Consider the following 24,483-nt stretch of genomic DNA (forward strand, 5'->3'; position numbering starts at 1 on the left):
TCCTACATTGTCTCAAAAATTCCCTCATTAATAATTGTGGGGCAAAATTACCCGAGACATGGAACTAAAATATCTGTAACTTCTTGAATGTTGCACTCTTTTGGGAATCTTTTAAGACGAAACACAATATACAAAACAAAAAGTCACATGCGAGACTTATAGAGGTTTTATATTGAAAGGAAGGATCAAGTTTTAATACCTAATTATCGAGTAGAACACTTTGAGGTAATTTCTTCAACATTGGTGGTAGTAGGTATGTCGCCCCAGATTGAGACATTTAATTTATCCTTCGAAAAATGTAAATAAAGAATTTATCGAATAACTTATTGAGATAGTTCAAGTAGAGCTACTCGGTATGCAAATTATTTGAAAATATTTGCATAGTACATCGTATTCCACAAAATGCTGTAGGACCAATCCCTTAGCATTTTTTTACTTCATTTTCTCTGTTAAACATCAATGTCGAATTGCTGAGCTGACATAATTGTCTGTAACTAATTTATTTGTAAAATGCACTTTTAGGCACAACGTATGTAGGTGTAGATTTTCATTAAATATAATGATTTATTCCAAAATAATATTTCTTCATCTGCCACGAGCTTCCAATGCTGGTGATAACATTAAAAGACATTTTCAGAGAATTCAATGAATGAAAATATACCAAATGCATAGAATGTTGCTCAAGCACCTGATTTTGTTTCGTGTTGGTTTTCCTGACCAAACGAATTCCTTGTGTACACATGTTTCTCATTGAAAGACAACAACCAGTGTGCAAAGGATTTACTTTGCTCACCAGAATATAAATATTGGCTAGTAATTGTTCACCACTTACGAAACGATGACATACGAGTCCATGTCAAAACAGACCCCTTTCTACGGAAGACGAATGTAACGAAGGGATGGTGCTTTGCTTTCGACCTAATTATGGTCCAGCTGGAACACCGTATTCTGGCGGAGGCGTGGCACACCAATTTTGAGTCGACATGGCGAAGGATTGTTTTGTGATTGCTTTCACGCCTAGTCGAAGGGAAAACCGGCCATGCACGAAGTCGCTCCGTTTTCCACGAACACTCCAATAAATCAGATCGATTAGTGTCAGTCTTGTGAACTGGTTGAGTTTTGTTGCTAGCCATGGGGCCTAATTGGTAAGGCATTTCCTTTGGTAAGGAGTTTCCCGACGGTAAGGATGTCCTTTGGCTTGATTTAATTCCTTCCAGATTTCTCCTACGAAATCGGCAGATATCGCAATGCATAAACAGTTCAATTAGTTGCTTCAAAATGCAAGAAATAAATTAAAACTGGTGAACTACATGAGTAAAATTTTAAAACAGAATTTCAAACAGAAGAACTGTCGGAAAACTGCCGGAACAAACATAGCATAAATAGTAACGTTCTCTATCAAACTATCGTCATTACTCAACCAGTCAACAGGTTCTTAAAATGATGTGACCCTACATCCTTCACGAGACCCTGATGCCAGTTCCGACCGATCGTTCAAACTCACCCGATCTCGCAACACACAGATCACCCAGGCAGAAACAAACTACTAAGATTTACGATAATCATAAATCAATTGACCGTGATCCTGGACATAGCGCCAAACAAAATCCGTTGTACCAGCGATCGTATGCTGCGGATTTCCCACAGTGGTGGTCAAATTGTTACTCTGATCTGCTAATTTAAATCAACATTCTAAAATACACTAATGACAAACATGCCTACTTTCGAGTAACGGCAGGAATCACTCACACTTTTTATGAGTTTATTAAATTTCTTAACTCGTTTTAAAAGCAAAACGAATTTAAATATCTACATGCACGGCAACCACTGTATCCTGGTGTAATAGGAAACTACTGACTGTGTTTTCCTAGCGGCACGCATCATAATAAGAGGCGCTCGGTCACAGTGCCACAGAACATGCTTTCTCCTGTAAGCGCTCATGTTCTCCAATTACACAGCGACTGCCAACGAAGCCGAGGGGACGCTTGGTGCTGTCTTTGGAAGTGAAAAATGACTACGGTTCCGGAGACTGCACCATCGATACGGAGGGCAAACAGAGACCAACATTAGTCCGTTGATGCTGGCAAGTTTGTTTATATTTTGACATTTATGTGACGTGTACGATCATGAGATGTGTTAAATGTGTGGTTTGTTTTTTAATAATGACCGAGTCAACGAATAGTTTTTAACGTCGAGATCGAAACAACTTTAGTTTTTTGTTATGACAAACAACAAACATTCAGTTGCGATTTTATAACATTTAACACGTTGACTACCACGGTTAATATTTGTATAAGCAAGCTTGCATTACTTTAAAATTGTTGTTTTGCCGAATAGTAGCAACGTATGCAGTAATTACAAACATGTATCATAGGCCTTTGGTTTGGCTCGCGAAAGCTGTTGATTTCATAATTTTTAAACAGTTTTTAATAAAATTATTTGGTCTAAATCAAAGCACTTAAAAAGTATAAGGATAAATAGAATAACAGAAAAAATATTTTTTGACCTATCGCAAACATATTTTTCAACGGAAATTACTCCATCAGTCGTTTGCTCATCATCTCTTGTTAAACAAACGCAAGCAAGCCATCATCTGTTCACGAAGCGTAGTAAAAAATAACTTCAAATATGCCTCCATATGATCGTTAAGAAACCCTTCATACTCAAATTGGGCTCGCTGGAGCCACTAAACCACGACCGTCAGGCGCCAGATTAAGTTTTAGAAAATTTCAATGAACCAAACATTTCACACATTCCGATGCCGTTTTGTCTTGGTTGTACTCCGCGACTCCTGGGTTACTCTCGAGGGGGACCTCAAAAATTTGGCCCTTTGGAGCCGAACCTTCGAAGCGAGACTCCCAGGCATGTTAAGGTTCCTTTCCTAAACAGATGCCCGACGATGGGAATGTGCACGCGGTGTCACCGCGGGTTCGTTTGGGTTTTCGTTAATTACCTACTCAACAAATCATTGAGTGTGGGACACATCGCACAGACCCGAATGTGCCACTTTCCGGTGATTCGTTTGCAATGAAGCGCGCATTTTTAAACATTCATAATGGCAAAAAAACAGCCACCGATGGCAGCAAACCATCCGCAGCCGATAGGAGCATGAGAGACTGTGCTACCCTCGACAGGGCGGCAGGGAATCTTGATGAACTACAAATATTTCCATTAGTCCCAAACATCAAGGGGCCACATTTGTCATCGGTTCCGAACGTGTCGGAAGTAATGCTTCATGTCTGCGGTTGCACGAGATGACATCACTCTGTTGAACCTTAATTTCACGATCGAGGTTGTGCTTTTTTTTTATTTTTCTCCAATTGTAATTGAAGGAATTTTAGATTTTCGAAATCCAAGCCACATCCTAGAAAACCTATGAGCTATAGCTTATTTTATAATATTGGTGAATAATGACTGATGAAACATAGGTCAATCGAAAACATATTGCTTGCAGAAAATACCAGAACCTCTCGTCCTCTCGTACAGGGGAGGGTCCGGTCTCGGTTGGGATTCGAACCCACGCTGTCGAGGTGGTGAGCCCCGGCGCTCATGGGCCGATTTTCTAACCGGCGCTACCGCTCGGCTGTCGCGGACCCCCAAAACAAACTGTGTCCCGGCTAAATAACTCATTCATACGATCATTGACAAACCTTCAACCCATTCGTCCTTCCTCGAATATCCACTTGTCCACGAGTTTTCTTGTTTTTCGGCCCCGTACGGTGTATCGGCTCCCGAAATAAGCCACTTAGCCAAAAGTCGACGAATGCAATCAATTATGCTCCAATTACCGAACAATTAACGCCTCCCGGTCGTGGTTGATGCTTTCCGGCGTTGATTAATGCACAGTGCAGCGTTCCTCCCGTCAGGCATTCGGAGGAAAAGTGAACGAAAAACGCTTCTACTCTACTCCAGACGTCCCGGTTGCGGTTGCAACATAGCTCAAAATACAGATACATACCTTTTGGAAGCCAACACGAGCTGGGGTCCCGTTCGCGAAAGGCAAAGATCGGTAGAACTTTGTTTGGAATTAAAAATAAATCTTGCGGTTAATTTATCTTCTCGCTTGCAGTCGCCCCATCGCACGTCGAGTTGCGAACCCCGAAGGAAATTCAACTCCCGGCATCCACAGACAGGAAGTGGAAAACACAAAAATCTACAGCCTAGCAATGAAAACCCATTGACGATGGAGTGTGATCGTAGGTTTTTTTTACGTAGTAAAAGGGGTTTTCTGATGTTTTCCGCTTTCATTGTTTTTTTTAAGGTATTGTCAGATAGTTTAAATCATTTGTCTTTCTTCGGTTTCCCGTCACGTACGGGATAACATTTCATGCGTTCGGCAGACGACAAATTCATGCACCTTCCTGAACCCGTCTGCGACTTTGGCTAATTTGAAGGAATGCTCGAGCGGCAAGATTTTTGTCTCAGTATCCGCACACTTTTCGTGCATTCTAATTTGATGGTGGAAAGTAACAGAATTGTATTTCCTACAACAAACGAACGCGCAATCCAGGGAAAACTAAATAAAGCAAAAAAATCCCAATTTTAAACTTTGATAAGTTAATGTATATTTATAAACTTTATAATTAACGCAAAACAAAAATTTCAAGTAATTTAAGATATGCTTTTTTTAGTATAATCAATTGTTGGGCTATAAAAGTTTCTAATAAGAGAACTATTGTCTAAATATTCTACTTGTATTAGTTCCCCACACAACACATATGCATGTAAATCGAATATCAATTTGAAATAATCGTACTTCTATGCAATATGATTGAATCGTAAATGATGCTAAAATAATGCCTATACGTACAAAAGTGGAGGCGCTAACCGTACATTGTTCAAAATGTATATGTTTAGTCGTATATTTTCTAAGTCGGCATCATATACGACTTACGATATACATCAGCCGGACATTGCTCGTTTATCTATACGTATGCATAAAGAAAATCGTATTACATTCTTAATCGGCATCATATGGAACAAAGAATATACATTGCTCGTACATTGTCTATGCTTACTGCGATTCCGATTCGAAAAATGCTAATATGTGATTCAATTTCTTCAACTTAATACGACTTCGTGTTGTGTGGGTCATTTGTGTGCTTTTAAAAATGAATAGCGTGAATGCATTGTAACAAAAAAAATTTCAACGCCTAGTTAAAAGTTCAATCCGACTGACACGAAAAAATAAATAATTATCGCTTAATTAGCAACTACCAGACGACTAGCTTTTCGATTAAAACCACAAACGTATACGTGCGACAAGTTCAATCCCGTACATCCACACCCTTCTTCCCCATACTCCTTCATCAGCTTGATTCATCTGCGGAACGTCTCTCAGATGACTCAATAAACAGATTTTACCAATTTATTTCCATTTCTCTTCCCACCTAATTTCGATAGCGAAATAAATATCGCCGCTATAAAACCGAACAGATGAGATACTAACGATGAAATGATGCGTTGATAATTTTCCACTCAGGCTCCCAACGACATCACAAGAGGAAAGAAGACGGACAAATAGCAATGACAGAAGGGAAGGAGCAGGACGACACATCTAGGACAGGACAGGACACTTTTCCTCAAGTTCCTTCATCGGCAGCCGGGAGCGACGAAACCGTTCGGCACTTTGCGACACGCTCCATTGAAATCGGCTGTCTTCGATCGTCTAGCACAAGGGTAAAGCGGCAACGGGCGAGGAAACCCCGACCCGTCAGGCCCCGGGAAATTCCTCCAAACTCCGAGAACGAAGCTGGTAATTAGCGGATGATTTATTGCTACTGCTTGTTCCTCCGACGCTCGGTCGTTGTTCGCTTGGTTTGCTTGGGAAGCGAGCGCGATCATCTCGATCGTCTTGGGCCACGCCCCCTTTTTGGGTTTTTCTTGAAAATCTGAAGATGATCTGGTATGCAGATCACGCGAAGGCGTCACAACGCTGTCTGCGCCAAGGGTTAATAAGGATACATTCAGAGACTACGCCCGGTAGTTCACCACACCATCGGCCGACGTCGATCGTGGAGGAAAAATTAAAATGTGCCGCTTTTCCGAGCGTCAGTCGATCGTGGAAAACCCACCGGTGCAGATGGTTTAAGGAAATGTGAACTCAAACGATTGTAGCATTCAATTTAAGTGTTGGGTTTTACCTCAGTGATGAACGAAGTGAAGAAAAGTTGTAGACAACTAATTTTATGAGCCAAGCGTAAAAGTGAAAGTGTAAACAACTCGTGAAAGATTGTTACAAATCGTTGAAAAAGACAAGTGTCTCTTGTAAACTATCACTCAGCATCTAGTGACCAAATAGTCAAGTTCCAAACTGTTCGTCTACTTTGATTTCCCGGTAATTGCGTGATACTATGAACGAACCTCTCTCCGGCAACCACAATCCTTCAGTATCGAGCACAACATCCACTACAATGGCCACAACAACATCGACGATGGTTTCCAGTAGCACTGGCATGATCCATGCCACATGTTCTGGCACTCGTATTAAAAACAGTTTTTCCATCGAACACCTTTTATCGAAGCCGGATCGCGCGAATACGTCCTCCTTCTACGGAACATCCAACATACACCCTCAGGAGTCTTTCACACCCTCTAGCCATGGTACCAGCAATTACCAAAAGATGGTTTATCAAACCGATGTAGTACCTGCTCCTATGACAGCAGCTCCGGGGTACTTCGAGCAAAGTGTGGAAAAGGGAGTAAATACATTTGTCGATCGAGATTCGGTTGATCGAATGGAAAGTTCTTCACCAGAGTCGATCTGTAATGAGGATATGATGGATAATTGTTCGGAGGTGGCCTCTGAAGGCAGTACCGGAGGTGAGTTAAGGTTTAAAGGTTTTATCGCAATTCAGAAAGACTTTCCCAATTTTGTAGTTCAGCGCAATTTTGAGCAATTCAATAAGAAACAGTTATTATACTAAATTGTCAATGATTTATTTTGACATGCAAACAAAATAAGCAAAAAGTTTATGATACTCAGTAACCCTTTTAAACAATACAAATAAATAATATTGGGATGTTACCTTACCACAATTTCGCGTATGTAACACTTCCTTTTCCAACTTCAATTACTGCCTATAAAGTTATATATAGTTAAGTTATAGCCAATTTTGAAAATTCAAAATTTGCTATATTATTTCTATTATAGTGACTGCCATATCGACCGTGCAGCTAGCAATGATCTGAATTTTGTATCTTTCTTCAAACTAATTAAATTTAGTCCAAGGATCAATGGTTTACATACAAAAATAATAATGATTAAAAAAAGAAGTTTTTCCATCATTACGGATGAAAAATTATATGAAGGATATTTAACAAAACTAATAATATGTAACACGCGAAAATACAGTATTTTCCACAATGCACACATGAAAAGAGAAAACAATTCTGTTTTTTCACAATAATATGTTTATAATGCTCAAATTCACGATGATATACATTACTGAGGGTTAAAAACTCATCTAAAACTTCTTTTGCATGAAATTAGAACATACTGGTCAAAATACCAATACTGCACCCTTTTTTCTTACTTTTCTGATAACTGCTACAGAGCAGTAACAAAAGAGAAAGATGATTGTTTAAGTTATAACCATAGATATTTAAGTGACCGATTCAAATACATCAAACAACTCTCACTGCTCTTAATGTGAAAGTCAAATTTGAGATAAGAATCCGCTTGGAACGACCTCGAACAATGCTAAAGATTCTAAGTAATGCTCCATTTTTTGGTACGCTGGAGCCATTGGATTACAAAGAATAGATATTTAGACCCAGTCTATGAACGATTGTAACCAATTAGATCAAGTAAATCTGTACCTCTGAGTTCTACTCCTCTTCACACAACATTTCTTCGTATAGAAAATGTTTGTACTGTCGCAATTAATTGAATCAGGCTGTCCGGAGTTAATTTTCACGTTCTGGACCTATATTTCGATGTTGCCAAAGATTTGGCAATGTTACATAGAGTAGCATTTCTTTAGCTGTCCATGCGATATCGGCGTTTCCATCTCTTATGTGGTTTTTGTATAGTGGTGATGGTAAAAAAATAATTATTATAAATGGTAAATAATAAAACATTCGATTATTTGTTGGTTATCGGTTATTTGAAACCTCTCCTACGTTCACCCACCGTACAATGATTGTAATCCCTGGGAGATCGTACCAAATATAGTAGATAATTAAGTCACACAAATTGGAAACACCCTGCTTCACCCTAACTTAATCCATCCTTGCTGTTCAGAGACCATTGCCAGAAAATATTACCGAAGGGGGCAAAAGACACCGGCAAATGGTGTTCTTATTTATATCAACACTTTTTAACGCCCCTTTCATCCGGCTAGCCTTCGAACGTTTGACGACACTAACTTCCACTTTTTCTACCTTTTTTCAATGCTGTATCCCATCCTAGCCTTCCACCACACCCCGTCACACAAGTAACTTGTCACACCGCTCATCAATCATCCGCACACAAAGCGGCGTTTAATCGTTTTCTAATTGCCTCCAAATACGCCACTTAATTGTCACCGAATGTCGCTCAACAGTTTGCTTCTCAACTGCATCGCGAGCAGAAAAGGATGTGAGAAAATCCGACTTTCGTCCGGTACTGGGACATGCCAAGGAGGATCATTGTACTAAAAATAGTTTAGTTTCAAAGAGAATTTAAGTTCCTACCGAACTAGGTTACGCGGGTGTAGATGGAAGTGGAAAATAGTTGCTGTTCTACAACGCAAGTTGAATGACCAAAATTGTCTAAACCAAATTTGCCTTCAACGAACCCCAAAACTTTGTTTAGTACGTAAAGTAAGCGATCAATTCTTACAAATTTCTTGTCATGGACTAAGAATACTGTCCATAAAAAAGTCAAGCTACCGACAACATTTTTCTAATTGGTATTTCTTTTACACCTTTTGCAGGACTTACTACAAACGACGATCGGAAGAAACGACCTCGAACTGCGTTCTCAGCGGCCCAAATTAAAGCGTTAGAAACGGAGTTTGAACGCGGGAAGTATCTCTCCGTTGCGAAGCGAACCGCCTTGGCCAAACAGCTGCACTTGACCGAGACGCAGATAAAAATCTGGTTCCAGAACCGACGCACCAAATGGAAGCGTAAATACACGGCGGACGTGGAGTCTCTTGCCTCGCACTACTACTCTCAGCTCGGGATCGGCAGCTTCGCCCGGCCAATGGTGGTAGGTGACCGACTCTGGCTATTCAGCCAGACACCAAACGGTCCAACACCAGTCCAATCGCTTCTGCTCAATGGACCACCTCCAGCACCCGGTGGGCTTTCAGGACACCAACAGCTCACCATCGGGCAGCAACAGTCTGCCGCACTACGGTCATATCCAGGTTCCGTACCCGGAAGTAACTTCCCAACCCGCTCAACAATGGCCCCGGCTGGCTATATGCACACGCTATCGGCTCCGCGCCACCCAGGGTTCCTTCATAAACTGTCGCCTTCGTCACCACCGGCGCGGATGCCGACAGCACTCGGTTTACGACCACTGTTATCCGCACCCACCAGCGATACGTTTATCGATGGAGGTTACTACGGGCCCACAAGTCTTCCGGCAGGACCAAAGTTTAACCCAACAGAACTCATCAACGGAGGACTCCTAACGGCGGATGGTAACGGTTCCGGAATTGCTGATCTCGAGCGTGCCTTTGGCAATCCGAGTGACATGATAGACGGTCTAGCTGGGGTCGGTGGTGATTCTTCTACCGAATCTGGCCCTCGATCGACCGGAAAGCGTTGTATAGACTCGATCAACAACAACAACCAATGTTGCGATAAGAATGACTTACCGCGTACTGAAGACAGTGATTCGTCCAGTGATATTGACTGTGAAGAAATCGAAGACGACACCCAAATGGTGTAGGGTGAATAGAGTTCTTAAATGTGTCTTCCCTGCGGTGGAAAATCATATCCCTGTAAATAATGTATAGAGTGTATCAAATGTTCTAAATTCATGTGACTTCATTACTCACCACCAGTCGTAGCAACCATCATATACTCGCGATGGAAACAAAGCATCTTTACGATGACGTTTTTACTGTAACACATTAGTTGATTTATTTACAAAATCTCTCCCAGCCGACGGTGGTTCTTCCCGTGTGTACCTATTTCTGTTTTTCAATACGCACGAAGCAAAAAGTGTGTAGTTTAGTATTCAGCCATTGCATCGGTGCCATGTAGCACGTGATTTTTCATTATTTCAAAGTGACATTTGCATTCCCATGCAAGCAATTTATCTTCGGCGCACGGTAAATCATGCGCACTTTCTTTCTCTGTTTGACACATATGTAATCTTATCTGAATTTTTTATTTCCCTGGTAAATTTTCTCTGCCTAACGGTTGGGATTTTCGTTTCATATATTTACAAAATCGATTGTTATACCTACTACGTGCTGTTTTTGAGTGTTTTTAATGACAAGTGACAATTTTCTTTTGCAGTGTTCGGTTTGTTTTCATAATTCATTTAAATTGGTTTTATTTGTGTATGCATTTTTCGAGTGCAGTGCAATGTTTCATTTTCTCTAAAGTTCAATTTTGCACATATGTTTCGTTCCTTTTCCAAACTTTTCGTCAATACTCTAGCCTTATAGGTTTCTTTAGTATTGCTTAAAACATATTTCGTCCCATTCACATCGGTATTCAATTTCGACAATTTAATAAAGTTGGGTGCAATGGGACATGAACCGAACACTTGTGACTAGCTGTAACGCATCTTGTCATGCACTTGCTTATACCCCTTACGATCTACTCTAGCTGATACGAGTGCGTCGGACATGCGCCGATGGCCAGGGGTGTAATAAAACGGAAAACGGTGGATTAACAAAACAAAAACAAACAAGAAAATTAGACGAGAAACTTTAATGATACCGTTACGAAAAAGCTTAAAAACGTATTATGTAAGGCAGATAGTTGACCATTTAAAATGGTTCTGCTGCTGAGTTTAGCCGGTAAGAAGGTCAAACACACAGTTTGCAGTCGTTTCATTGAAACAAGGCAATAAAATACTTATCTGTACAAAACCATAAACTGTTTGTATTGAATTTTAATCCATTTGATTGTTTTCTTATTTCTTGCAATTCGGGGTTTCACTTGATTGTAGTAAGGAATGACGTTCGCAGCTTCGGTTTTCTGCGATGCATTTGTATGAAAAATTTACTGTGTCGGTATTTGTAAGCAGATAGTGGAAACGACGTGTGTTTACGATACGTAAATGGAGGTATCTATTGTAGATCATACGGAAAAGGAACTTTACTTAACTGTAATGTAAGGTAAACGGTCTCATAAAAACAGAATAAGACAAAAACGCCCGGATCAAGAAAAACCCGCTGCGTAAAGACAACTAAGATTGAAGCTAACATTATATGCTCGACTGGCCCTGCAAGTTTCGCTAATGTGTGTGATAAAAGTCCCACAAAATTCACCAATTACGATGACCTCGAAAAAAATTGCTCAAAAGAACGATGATCGCATTCCGTCGCTACGTGAGACTGGGCAGCGGTGCGTGCTGTTAACTCCAGGTGAGATCGTACCCCTTCCAGTTGGCGTTCGGTGCCAAATATACCCGCTGGCCGCTGTAGAAGAACGACACGATGCCTCGATAGGCCGTTCGCGGAACTCCACTCTGCAAGTCATAGACACGATTGAAATAGCGAAGAGAGTTACTATAAAGCTTAACCACGTTTGCCGAACCGGTAACACACCTTGAAATCGTCCATCAAACCAAGAGTTTTGGTGGCTCGTTTGTACTGCTCTTTGGTGTGGTACGCGATACGAATCGGTTCCCGGGTCATCACCAGGCCGCGCTTCAGCTCGTCTAGCGTCACCATCGGGCTCTGGTACACTACTTTCAGAAACGCATCGTCATACACAGACTGCACCCGGAAGACGTAGGAAAAGGTGATAGTTAGTATTTTAAATCGAATCTTTTCTTCTACCACTCATACAGTAAAAGTACCTTTAATAAATAAGTCAGGTTGGATTTTGTGAAGCTGACGAACTCTTCACTTAGTTTGATGTACTTTAAATGTTTATCAAAAAACAGTCCACTGAAAGACGAAAAAAGATATCATATTATTATTAGTATTATAAAACCAGATTATGTATTAAATATTTCAATAGGAAACAGATAAACGATACTCAGCATCCATTAAAAATGCTTTACACATACGAAAAATGTTTAAAGTGATGCATTAATCCATTGAACACAATTTATGCATTATTTAGTTTTTTATGACAGATGAAACTTGAAGATAATTTTATTACTTATGGCTTTCACTGTAACATGTTTAACATCCTCTTGAAGTTCACTAGGACTAAGACCCTGTCAAACATTGCTCAGTGTTAAAGAAAATTAACAAACGACTGAATAGCATGTTTAAAAGTACAAAAGGGAAAAGACATGTTTTTCTCGTAAAATGTGTTGTACAAAACTTCTTAAGCACAGCATAAGCAAAAAACTGTCTTGAGATTGCAACTGTAAGCTTTTTAAACGCATGTCGAGACGCTTATCAAAACAAGTACAAGATTTTGAACTTAATCTCGTGCGAAAGTACCCACTGCCTGGAGTAACAACAACTACATGAACGGCTCTTATCTGAGCTACTTTAAGTCATTACGAATGCAAATACAGCTGGCAAATGAAAATTTGCTGGGTTTCCCATAAACGAATGAACTGATTGTGCTATGTACAATTAAGGTGCTTTTTTTACTCACTTTGATACACCTACTTTCCCGAATGTTCTGGTGCGTGGCAGTTCCGGTCGTATGCAGGCTCGTTCTTTTCTTTGCTCAGGTTGTCTAATCCAATCGTCCCAAAAGCTAAAAACATACCACACAAGCAGTTTATAAAAACCTGCGTTTCAATCATCTTCACATTTATGCAGCGATTAAACTGAACACTCACGCCTTAGGCCACTTGGGGGCAAGTTCGGCCCACAGATCTTTGGTCATCATCCATCCAAGTCCGGGGAAGAAATCAGACCGATACAGCAGATCGTGCGCGTTGCTATCGATCAGGCCATCCTTCCCGTTGTCATTCCAAGCCGAGACACACCAAAGCGATTTATCGCGCATCAGTATAGGGTACGTGCCGAGGAAATACTCGTAAAAGTCGGGGGCCACACTGAGATCGTCCTCCACCAGTATGACCGAATCAAACCCTTGACCAAACACGGTCCGCAAAGCCCATCCGTAGTGCCGTGCAATTTTGTAGTATCCTTTGTATTTCTTTTCCTTAGGTGGAACGGGAATGTCGGATTGATCAGGCTGACGGATAAGTGTAACTTCGTCCCGATAGGATAGGATAGTGTTGCGCGTCGGCTCATCGTCGCAGTCCTGGGAGACAATGATTGGAAACTGCTCTGCACTCGGCCGGTAGCGAATGAGATCGTCCAAACATTTGTTAACGGAAATGCGATTGCATGCAAATACCACGACCGGAATGATCGGGAAGGCGGGATCGTTGTTCAGGTAACGCTGCTGGAACTTGCTAAGTACACGTTCCGCTTCCGGTCGAATGTCTTCGGCTTCCGGAATTGGGGCCAGTGGAGCCGCTGCATCCAGCAGTTCGTTCCCTTCAACTTCGCCATCTTTAGGAACTATTTTCTTTTCCCCATAATCATCGACGTTTTGCAAAATACTTTCCTGCCGCACCGGTAATGGCTCCGATGAAACTGGTAACCTTAGTGCCTGGGAGCTTGCAGTAGGGGGGTCCTTTCGTAGAATCTTAATAATATCTCGGTATAAATTCTGGCGATTTTCGGAAAAGCTTTTGAGATTCTGCTCCAGGTACTGCACCTTCTCCATTACGAACCGGCTGTTTACGGCGGGACCAGCACGCCTACCTCCATCTGATACGCGCACCGTGCGCATAAATGCGAGATAAGTCATCAGCACCCAGACGACCAGTACACCAACCAGCATGAACGTCTTACGTGGTCGCATTGCGTTATCGTGTGCTGCTCGTGGAAAGCACAAACATAAAACTACCCTAAACACACCGGATCGCGTTGTTCTACGGCAGGTGAGGTATTGTCCGTTCTCACAGACATCAAACGATTGTATTGTTTTCCTATCTTTTGCCCCACGTTACCAGGGGCTCACGTACGTAGCACCACAGTTTGAGCACTATCACTTGCGTTCGCTCCTCGAAGCGCTGTTACTGACTTGATGACATGATACATGCTTAATCCCGCGGGAATTGGCGCTGAAATACAAAATTGCCCTAGTCTACCGATAAGCTTGCGGTCCGCCGAAAACATGCTTCTAGGAGCGTGGTTCACAAACGAAAACTATAGTATACATTTATGTATCTACGATAGGTTACCAAAAAGCATGTTTCACATCGTCTTACTATTTACATACAACAGTTTAGTATATTGTGTACGTAGGAAATTATGCATCACAATGCACCACACAAAAGATTGTTTCACGCAATGGATTTTTCCGGAGGAACATTTCTGGCATATAAATACGTGGATCTTGGCAGATTGTTTACGTGCTGTCAGCTGAAATTGACGTGCAGGGCTGCATTCCGATGTTGATATTGAACAGTAAACTTTAAAAAAACGCGTTAAAAACGTTAAATACAAATTAACACGTTAAGCGCTACGCGCAAATTGTACTACTTCCCGTTCTGCCAGCGATTCGTAGAAACGCCGGCCTACCCAACGGGCTCTGTCGGCCCGAGCAGACCGACGCCGGCTTACGGGGAAGAACACTGTCGGCCCCACGGGGCCGACGTAGCGCTTAACGTGTTAAAATTCAATGCACACATTGTTCTCGTTTCGTTTTCGTTTTAATGCACAGAAAACATTAAAATTTGAGCAAATGCAAACATGTGAATGACCAGACTGATAATGATATTCAACTCTGTCATTACTCCTAATTAAATTGTTTCATAATCCATATGTGATATATCACATTCAGCTGTACTGAGGGAATTACCACAAATGCAGAAAGCAGTGCCCTCCTACAATTGAAATAACACTGCTGGGTTACGAGTGTAAAACAGGTACTATTGGAATCCATGCGAGTAGTTTAAAAGACTACAGGCAAATCAAAGTTTAATATTTATTTCATCGTAGATCGTAATCATTAACCAAATTACTCAAATACAAACATTTTATGCCGAGCTTGATGGACACTCGTATATCTTCTCCCTTTCCATACGAATTTTTTTCCATTCTTCTAGATGATCTCTTTTCCTATGTGCAAGCATATTTGCATGCGAATTGAACGTTTTTGGACAGTGCGCACACGTGTACAAAATATTCCCCGTATGTGTCGTCATATGTTCCTGGCAAAGTAGACAATGAATCATGTATCAGCATCGTAGCAAGAAACCATATAAATGTACGCTTACCTCTAATAGTTTTGCCAATTTAAAGGCTTTTCCACAAATGGTACATTCGAAGCTCCTTTGTTTCAGATGAACAAAAATGGTGTGACTTTTCAAAGCCATAGCGTTGGGAGCATTTTTGCCACATATGGTACATATATTTGGTTTGCCACTGGTTTGATGTATGAGCATATGCTTTCTTAGTCCACCAGCACCTTTTAACCTAATGATGGAGAAGATGCGTATTAAGATAGAATTCTCGGCCTCGGTTATTACCAGACACATTCTTACCATCGATTACAGACTTTGCATTGCTGTCTTTTAACTTCATCTGTGTTGTGTCTACTATTTCGATGATACTGAAACTGCGCCATTGTTTTGAAACGTTTTGGGCACTTGTCACAGACAATGTTGTCCGGACCATGGACTCTTTGGATATGGTCTTTGAGACGCGTCTTGGTCGTGAAACTTGAAAATTGAATTTTAATTAGAATACCAACAATATAATAACATTCGACACGGTCTAACGAACGTGGCCTTTTACCTTTTCGAACACTCTGGGCATGGAAGATTCTCGGACTGCAGATTCGAATCATGTGTCTTCAGATGAACGTCGAACTGTGATTTTTCATCGAAAGAACGATCACATTGATCACATTTTAACACAGTTGACTGTTCCAATGGACTATGGCATTTTAACATATGATTCTGATAATAAAATAATTGAATCAGTTATCACATTATGAAAAAAACATTTTCTTTTACGTTTACCTCCAATCCTCTTGCTAATTTGAAAGAGTTCTTACAAATGGTACATTGAAAATTCTTTTCCTTCCGATGAACAAACATTGTATGACTATACAGTGCACTGGCATTAGGATACATTTTTCCGCATATGGTACAAATATTCGGTTTGTCGCTAGTTTGATGTATTAACATGTGTTTTCTTAATCCACCAGCCGCTAACCTAATAATTGAAAAAATACGTATGAAAAACAATTTCATTCAGATTCGGTTATAACAAAAAAAGCCTTACCAGCGATTACAGACATTACATTGCTTCTTTTTAATTTCACCTATGTTGTGTATACTTTTTTGATGAACCTGCAACTGTGCTGTTGTGTTAAAACGCTGGGGACACTTGTCACAGACAATATTTTCTTGGCCATGGATCCTTTGAACGTGGTCTTTGAGGCGCGCCTTGGTCGTGAAACTTAAAAAATGGAAGGCTAATTGGAATAACAACAATATAATAACACGCAAAACAACCTTACCTTTTCGGACACTCCGGACAGAGACACATGTTGACTTGCTGATTTGAATCGTGTGTATTTAAATGTACATTGAGCTGCGATTTTCTATCGAATGAAAGATCACATTGATCACAATGAAGCCCTTCTTTGCCCTCTGCTTCTTCCGGCTGATGGTGGAATTTATACATGTGTTTATTTAATGTAACATGTCCTGAGAACGCTGTATTGCATACTTTGCAACTAAACGCATTGGGATTCGCTGTTCGCACGACGTGTTCTAAAAGTCGTGTGCGTTTGCTGAAATTCAAGCCACAACATACTACATAGCCCTCCTCATTGTGAATTGAGCGCATGTGTTTCTTAATGTTCGTGAAAGTAGATGCTAAAATCTCACAACTGGGACATTTCAATTCAGTGTGATTGCTAATGATGAAATCACCCATATCGATGTCAATAAAAGCTTCATTTTCTATGGAGATCTTGCTGTCTGATTTGTCTCCACCGTCCGATTCGTCCGCTGTTCCATTATTTTCTTCAGGTACATGCAGTGGATCATAGGATTGTTTTTTCTCTTCTATGATTAGTTCCCCTTGAAGGAAAAATTGATCTTTTTCAACCATCTCGATGTTTGATATTTTCGTATGTGAATCATCATCAGGTGGATCCACCTGCCGTGTTTCTATTGGCCATTCGGCTGTTTCTACGGGTTCTTCTAGCCGTGTTTCCGGTTCTATAAATTCATGATTTTCAACACTCAGTGTTTCGATATTCGTTAGAGACGTATATAGTTGTACCACTTCCATATAAAACCGGTGGAATTTGTCAACACAATTCCAACACGTCTTACATACGGATTGATAGCGGATGCTTTCAGAAGAGAACCAGAAATGACGACACAATATGGCTACAAAGTTCACTTCTGGCCCATCAGTTACAGCAAATAATTCAGTTGTAGTTTTGTGGCACAACAGACATCTCGTGGAATCAAACATGTGGTTAAATTCTTCTGTTTTTACTTCCATTTCGTCGAACACAACACAACCATCAACAAAATATGAAACAACAATTGACAAACACGCATTGCTTGTAAACAATAAATAGTTGACAGCCGAAGAACACCCCAACGAGCAAAGCAACCACGATGATTAAATACTGAATAAACCTGTGGTCACAGCTTTCCGCAACCGCACGCGGTTGCGTTTTTGATCTGTCAAACGAGCACAGCTTTTTTCCAAAAATAATACTTTAATGTTTGAATATACCACTTATATGAGCATACAATCTCATTAAAGTCTACTAGGAACAATATTTACTGTTGACATATAAAAACGCAAGAGTCTGCGGCAAGAATCAAACTCGTTTGATTTTTTAGTACAGAAACCGCAAGGTCTTGCGTCTGCGGTGACAGCCCATGACAGCTCCTATCTCTCCCATGGGAAAAAACGCAACCGCATGCGGTAATTACTATCCAGGTGGGTTCATCCCGAACAAATTGCTTTGATTTTTTTAGAAAAATAAAGGAAAATTTGACAACCGTTCCGGGTTTTGTTTATGTTTTTTGCAAAAATAACTCATGCAATGTGAAAAAATGCGATATGAAGAAGATACTGTCGTTTTAACAAACACGTTTCGTGTAGCATTGTAGCAACAAAGTGTTAACATATGTGCCTTTGGATGACCAAACCGCTTTGCCTATCTCGTCCAACCTCATTTACTAGATGGTTATGCAATATATCGTGGATATATATGGCACTGTGTCCTCAGTAAAGTTGTGGCTAATGAGGGCAGAGTCTTCCGGTAACCGTATCAACTGGAACCAACAGCTTGCTAACGCGTCGTTATCCTCTTGTTGGTAAACATAACCACGAACGATTGTCAAAATTTAATTTCAAAATGGCTGCCAAATGGAAGATGGCAACCGTTTGCTGGACAATATTGTAGCAGAGTAAGCAAATAAAACTATAATTATCTTTTTTCGCATGAAGAAGGAAGATTTGGATGTTCTCAAGTTACATAAAAAGTGGTAAGATAAAATATTTAAAACTTTATCATTTAACTTTTTTAAACATTTTTATTATTATTTTCGTTGTATTTTGATGTTCTTTTCAACGTATAACAGAAACACTTCGTTGAACAAAATTAATCTTCAATGTTGGGAAAAAACAAACCTAATATGATGAGCAAATTCGATAAAAATTTAGAATAATTCTTTTTATGAAGCACTAAAATTTTCTTACGGGCCGGATAAAATCAGTTGGCGGGCCGAACTTTGCCGACCCCTGATCTATAGTGAATTTATAATTGATATTCTAGCTATAAAATAACAAAAAATTACTGTAGCTGCAAAATAAACACGTAAATTTATCACCGTATGTCCGTTTATTTTGTTTTTGAGATTTGTTATGTTTACATTTATTTCTTCTTCATCTTCTTCTTCTGGCGCATTTGAGTTTGCGGTTAGCTGCCAAAAACTTTGCGGGTGCAGTTTCCAGCTCATGGAGCTGAAAAGTTTTTGACGTAATCTTTTCGGCTGTTCCTCTCTTTGCGCAAACTTTTTGAGATTGCGGCTGGTGTAGCGGGGTGGTAAGCAACAGGTGACAGTAGAAACCTTAGTTTATAATAATGAGTTTCAAACTTCAAAAACTACATGATGTTTCAATAGTGGCATGGATGACAACATCAATGTAGAACCGTGCTTCCATTTAATTCTGCCCGGTGTGTAACGAACGTACATGTACGAACCTCTCGACGCGAAACGTATTGAAAGAAACGGTTTTTGATGTGTATCGTTTATTGCATACCTATGAAAATTAATCTATTACCAATTACATGTACAAAATCTATCATATAATAATCATCTAATATAATTATTGTTATGGCTTATATCTGAAGGTATTACCTGTTTTAAAACACACTACGTTTGCTACTCCTTGTCGATGCGGTCATTACCCTCCCCATCTGAAGCCAACCCCTTAAAAGGAGCTTGTGCCAAAAAGACGTAAAGTCAAAGAACTTCCTCACTCTGCTCGTAATCCTACCGCAGAATATTTAGTCGTGGGACAGGGTCTAGTTTGTTCATATTCTGGGGTCTCACGCGTGAATGTGATACAATTTTTTTTTGTGTTTTTGTTACCCTGGTTTGTTTTATATATAAGGAAGCGCATCTTTCACGCATGAGAAAAAAACATCAGAAAAATAAAAACCAAACGCCCCAAAAACCACCGAAAGGTGCAACCGAATAAAACAGGAATCATGCTGGAACTGAAAGGATCGAAGAGCAAATAAAACAAAAACACCATTCGTTACCTGGTTGTGATAGGTAGAATTCGCATCCATCGTCTTGCGGAAATAATGTGCAAAGAACGGCGATCGGATAGCGCGGCCGGCTTAGAATGGGCTCAGCTTGCCAAAAGAAACACAGAATAATTTATGCCATCAACCATGCTGACAACGTGCAGGTATGCTGGGGGTTAATTTGTTTTATCCTATTTTAGCAAACGTGTTTCACAAAATTCGCATATAGAAGGTGTCGAAATTTCAAATCAATACTCAAAAAATATATCTTACATGTTGAAGAAACACTTTTTATACAGGTACTCCGTCCAAAAGCATCGTATCGATTAATTTGATATGACATTGGAAAAATTCTTTACCAATCGTAGCACGATGCCGGGGAAGTAAAGCATACTCCAGTGTTGGATCATTAATCATATTCTCACTTCAAAGTCTGCCATGCAAATCATTCTATTCTTTTGTGAATAACCCGCAGTACTAAAAAGATGTAATGCGGCAGTCCCATACACAATGTGCCGTCGTGGAAATGTCTCGCATGATCGTGAAACCAAAGTTCTAACGATCTACTTTCATAATGAAGCGTTTGTCTTGCGCTCTGTCAATTTTATCGTACCCTTACTTTAAGTTTTCAATTCTTTATCTATGTATACTGAATCAACCACAGATCACGTTTCAAAATGTCAGAAAATTTTAAAATATCCAGAAGTTTAGCTTCAACCAAAATACAACAAACTTATATAATCAGTCCATTAACATATATTTTTTCCTAGTTTCGATTGCCTGCGCAAAGTATTTTTTTTTTCAAATTACTATCTTCCAAAGAGCAATGAATTAAATGCGGTCTCATACGCTGGCAAACTAGACGGCGAACAGCGAACTGACAGACAAAAATCATTCTATCCGCCGTTTTATCCGCCCGATTGTACTGAAATGAAGTACCTCTTCTTCGCCCAAAGTTCTTCATCAGATGCTGCCATTAGGGCGTGAGTACGCGCGTGTGCATGCACGGTAAGTGTGTTAATAGTGTAGTGTACGCTGTACGCCATTCGCCACCAAATGTAGGTCTTTCCGGTCTTTTCGGAGGTCTGAAGTAAGTGAAAAAATCCCGCTCGATTGCATGTGAATCGGTGGACCGCTTATGTTCTATAGCGGATCATCCCAAAGCGGTACGCTATCGCAACGGACCAGACTAAACTAGAAGGCACAGCTTCTAGTACCGCTGGTACCGCTGCTATGAGAACATCGGTTTCGCTCCGCTTGAACCAACCGCGTAACCTTTGGTTGGTGCTTGCTAAAAGTTCCAGCCGGAGTTTTTCCCTTCTAGCACGATAAAACAGAAGCCTCCATGATGAGGTTCTTTTCTTGTCTCTCACGAAAGAAACGGTATTGCCGGTGCACAGGATGACATAGCTGAGTTTTAAAACGTGTTTCTGACAGCCGATGTTATCTAACGTCCGAAAGAGTATGATATCGTTCTATCTAGTCGCTAGTCACTAATCCAATCCCCCTTCCTTATGCTAGGGGATTAGTTGTTTGTGGTTTTGAAGCCATTACTTATTTACTTTGCATCGCAAGGCTGGATGGTTTACGTTTTAAATCAGATCTTGGCTTTCATATAAGTGCAGGTGGATCAACAAGCGAAACCTAGTTGTTGAAAATGGATAGTCCCTCGTCGTGTGTGTCACGTATTGCAGAATTGCTACAGCGGGCAATCAAGAGGGATGATATAATTTAGACTAATAACTTTGCAATCAAGGCTGTTAATCGAATGCAGCCATTGAGAACGTTGTAAAAAAAATCAATTATTACAATAATCATCATTCATTATTCTCTATATTTATTAGTAACATTTTGGTTACTCATAGCTTTTGAAAACACTTTAAACAAGAGCTCTTGTTTGAAAAGATAAATTTAAAAAATATTTCATTAGCATTCCTCCGAAAGGCTGTTGTCCTTGTTTACGTTTGAAATGGAATACAATGGCGCCGGTTTGGAACAGAAAGGGCATCTGCTTCCTTTAAAATTATCACCGAAAGTCCTTCACTTACTGCTTGCAATAGAATATTACCTCCCGATCGTAAAGACTCTTGGGAAAACCACTAAGTTACGATATACTGATCGTCTTGGATGAAAAAGGTCAGCACGCGAATCGAACAGAGAGGTCCAATGGTGTAGACAATTTATTATTCAACATTCTGCGGTAAACTTCCCTAGCCCGCGATGCAAGAAACGGTTCCCTAAGAGATAATACAGCATTCAGTAACCACTACTGAACTGAAGAATTCCAACTGATGGTAGGAAATTTGTCATGTTTAAGGTACACTAGATATGAAATATATCTACAAGTATTAAGAGGCCAGTATAAAGATGCTTAATCATGTGAAATTAGCAAAACAAAATAAAATGAAATCGAACATGCATGCTTCATACATGGCCAATGCGCAATTCAGTGCATCGTCTCTTAATTGTAATTTGCTTATCATTATACTAGAAGCAAACAACTAAGCTGTCTTTCTATCTACAATATCTTGTCAAAGAAAACATAGAAAATCCTTTCAAGGAAAAAATATTGCGAAGAATCTGAACAAACGCATTCAAATCTCCAAGTTTTTTCTAGTTACATAATCTCTAAAACTATATGTAAGCTTTGCTTAAGAGTCTAAAAAAAGTTACGGTCTAGAAATAGGTCTTGTTTTTTTCAGGATTATTATAATTTTAATCCTGAAAACGCCAAACAGAACGTACAAGAATTTTAATGAGAGAAAGTCTGGGAACATATTCAAGATGTTTTGCTCCTTCATCTCAAAACCAGTTTCACGCCGAAGTATGTCGCGCGAACGCAAGAACCAACAGAAAACAGTTGAAAAATTAATCCTTACAAAAAACTTCGTCCTTCGCATTTCAAGAAGGAATAAACTGAAAGCCCCAAGCCATTCTTCTGCGCTCCTTCTTTTTTTTTTTTCATCTGGTCCAACTTCTCTAGTGAGAACGCGAACTCGCGAACGCTAGCGATCGCCATACGATCTCGTGCGCCCGAACCCCGAAGACGCGCGCGTCCGCGTAGAAACGTTACCGTCGAGCCGGTTTCGCTCAGTTCGTCTTGAACCGCTGTTCGGAGAAGGTAGCTTCACTTTGTCTTCCGTTTCGCTGTTCGCACGGCTAAGAAACGTTGCATAGTGGTTTTTTTTCTGGTGTGAGGCGCAGTGGTGGGTTGCATACATTATCGGAGCCCTGGTGGTGTTGCGAACGAGAAGATCAGTTTCGTCTCCAGCGAGGGTATATTTTGTGCCGGTTTAGTACACATCGTATCGGTTGCTGCGGGTGGCCTCGGCTCGTGATCAACAAAGCGGGTTAGCATCGATCGGTTCCCAACGGTTGATGGCGGATGATGATTTTGTTGGCCCTGTGTGTTTGAGTGGGTGTTTGTGTGAGTGCAGAAATCGGCAAAAACAGATTGTGGCAATCTTTTTCGCGGGAGATTGCAAAAAAATCACCCCGAACTGATGTGGAGATTCGTTCCTTTTTGCACTACCTCCTTCACTTTTCGCTGTCGGATTCTGCCGCTGGTTACGTTTATCAGTGCCCCGATCCTCGATCTGGATTCTAAGGCGCCCACCCCGCGCACCCTCCGCAAGTGCAAGTGTGTTTGTGTTGAGCGGCGGAACAGTCCGGGGTGATTGTTTCTGTGGCTCGCGGGAGAATGGAAAGCAATTCACACCGGAATCACAAATGTACGCGCAGCTCGCTATCAACAAAGAGGGAGATCTTGCAAGGGAGGGAAAAGCAAAGAAATATATAAACCCGACGAGGGAACCTAAGAAATTGTGAGACTATGGTGGTTATTATTTATTACTCTCGATGCGGTGATGCAGTTTTCTGTGTGATAGTACAATGCGGTTTTTTATTTGATTGAAACAGAAGCTCAGTATCGGCAGCTTTCAATGAAGGGGTTTGCTTACCACGAACATACTTGAATAATAATTTGAGTTTGTATGAATTTCCTGGAATATCGGTTGTGCTCTAGTCCATTATTACCATAGTGTAAATCCTTCATCGGGTTCCATTGTTTGTGTACTATATGTTTGCCATTCTTCATCTTTGTAAAAAGAACGGTAGTTTTTAAAAAATTAATTAATAATTATTATTGATAAGCAAAAAAAAAATGTATTTCCAATCCAACATAAGCACCATGTGAGTAGTATTGTGTCATGTTCACATCATGTTTGTATACGGCTGTTGAAAGCTCAATTTCCAGGACACGCCTATCGCATTGCACGGTATGGTTTGTGGAGGAAGCTTGACTCAATAAAACAATGAGCTCCGATCGTCGTATTGGTTAGAAAAATACTCAACTGTACAAAACAGTGAACATCGCCCGCTGCAAGTACGTAACGAGGTGAGCTTTTTTCCTATTTCTATTTTCTTATACTTTGCAGCCCTACTGAAACCGAAAAAGTGCAGTGATTCAGCAGTGCATGCAAAAGAGCATAAAGTCTCGAGGCGTAATTACAGTAGAGTGTGCCCCCGGTTAGTGCGAAGGTGTGTTCCAATCTTGAAAGGTGCTTGCGTGGCCGT

The 24,483-nt window shown here is 40.4% G+C and overlaps 5 protein-coding genes across 5 annotated transcripts in view; 2 read left to right on the plus strand and 3 right to left on the minus strand.

Moving 5' to 3' along the window:
• The first annotated feature begins 6,413 nt into the window (after positions 1 to 6,413).
• Positions 6,414 to 9,886, plus strand: LOC131293869 (paired box protein Pax-6). Its single transcript, XM_058321918.1, has 2 exons — positions 6,414 to 6,840; positions 8,919 to 9,886. Exons 1-2 carry the CDS (start codon positions 6,414 to 6,416, stop codon positions 9,884 to 9,886), a joined length of 1,395 nt encoding a protein of 464 aa, XP_058177901.1.
• A 1,467-nt stretch (positions 9,887 to 11,353) lies between these two features.
• LOC131283637 (alpha-1,3-mannosyl-glycoprotein 2-beta-N-acetylglucosaminyltransferase) lies at positions 11,354 to 14,387 on the minus strand. The gene is made up of 5 exons (XM_058312785.1): positions 12,926 to 14,387; positions 12,736 to 12,840; positions 11,978 to 12,068; positions 11,724 to 11,894; positions 11,354 to 11,644 (listed from the first exon to the last, which is right to left on the minus strand). Exons 1-5 carry the CDS (start codon positions 13,963 to 13,965, stop codon positions 11,531 to 11,533), a joined length of 1,521 nt encoding a protein of 506 aa, XP_058168768.1. The 5' UTR covers positions 13,966 to 14,387; the 3' UTR covers positions 11,354 to 11,530.
• Positions 14,388 to 15,056: 669 nt separating this feature from the next.
• LOC131285152 (zinc finger protein 16-like) lies at positions 15,057 to 16,020 on the minus strand. The gene is made up of 4 exons (XM_058314014.1): positions 15,906 to 16,020; positions 15,653 to 15,829; positions 15,386 to 15,584; positions 15,057 to 15,319 (listed from the first exon to the last, which is right to left on the minus strand). The coding sequence occupies exons 2-4, from the start codon at positions 15,733 to 15,735 to the stop codon at positions 15,146 to 15,148; spliced, it is 456 nt and encodes a 151-aa protein (XP_058169997.1). The 5' UTR covers positions 15,736 to 15,829; positions 15,906 to 16,020; the 3' UTR covers positions 15,057 to 15,145.
• Positions 16,021 to 16,631: 611 nt separating this feature from the next.
• LOC131293870 (GDNF-inducible zinc finger protein 1-like) lies at positions 16,632 to 17,627 on the minus strand. The gene has a single exon (XM_058321919.1). It carries the CDS (start codon positions 17,604 to 17,606, stop codon positions 16,632 to 16,634), a length of 975 nt encoding a protein of 324 aa, XP_058177902.1. The 5' UTR covers positions 17,607 to 17,627.
• Positions 17,628 to 21,887: 4,260 nt separating this feature from the next.
• The window catches only part of LOC131293871 (uncharacterized), a 57,125-nt gene continuing 54,529 nt past the window's right edge, over positions 21,888 to 24,483 (plus strand). Inside the window, exon 1 of the mRNA XM_058321920.1 lies at positions 21,888 to 21,896. Coding sequence (XP_058177903.1) covers positions 21,888 to 21,896 — 9 coding nt within the window. The remainder of the gene's footprint in view (positions 21,897 to 24,483) is intronic.

The sequence above is a fragment of the Anopheles ziemanni genome, chromosome 2 (assembly GCF_943734765.1).
Source record: "Anopheles ziemanni chromosome 2, idAnoZiCoDA_A2_x.2, whole genome shotgun sequence".
Taxonomy (NCBI): domain Eukaryota; kingdom Metazoa; phylum Arthropoda; class Insecta; order Diptera; family Culicidae; genus Anopheles; species Anopheles ziemanni.

What these genes read in the sequence shown, in the direction of transcription:
- LOC131285152 (XM_058314014.1), bottom strand. Translation starts at nt 15,735, where the DNA reads ATGGCGCAGTTTCAGTATCATCGAAATAGTAGACACAACACAGATGAA. An exon ending in TGCAAAGTCTGTAATCGATG is followed by an intron (nt 15,585 to 15,652) that starts GTAAGAATGTGT and finishes CTCCATCATTAG; the next exon opens with GTTAAAAGGTGCTGGTGGAC. An exon ending in AATTGGCAAAACTATTAGAG is followed by an intron (nt 15,320 to 15,385) that starts GTAAGCGTACAT and finishes CTACTTTGCCAG; the next exon opens with GAACATATGACGACACATAC.
- LOC131283637 (XM_058312785.1), bottom strand. Translation starts at nt 13,965, where the DNA reads ATGCGACCACGTAAGACGTTCATGCTGGTTGGTGTACTGGTCGTCTGG. An exon ending in GCCCCCAAGTGGCCTAAGGC is followed by an intron (nt 12,841 to 12,925) that starts GTGAGTGTTCAG and finishes GTATGTTTTTAG; the next exon opens with CTTTTGGGACGATTGGATTA. An exon ending in GTTTGATGGACGATTTCAAG is followed by an intron (nt 11,645 to 11,723) that starts GTGTGTTACCGG and finishes TATGACTTGCAG; the next exon opens with AGTGGAGTTCCGCGAACGGC.
- LOC131293870 (XM_058321919.1), bottom strand. Translation starts at nt 17,606, where the DNA reads ATGTTTGATTCCACGAGATGTCTGTTGTGCCACAAAACTACAACTGAA.
- LOC131293869 (XM_058321918.1), top strand. Translation starts at nt 6,414, where the DNA reads ATGGCCACAACAACATCGACGATGGTTTCCAGTAGCACTGGCATGATC. An exon ending in AGGTGAGTTAAGGTTTAAAG is followed by an intron (nt 6,841 to 8,918) that starts GTTTTATCGCAA and finishes CACCTTTTGCAG; the next exon opens with GACTTACTACAAACGACGAT.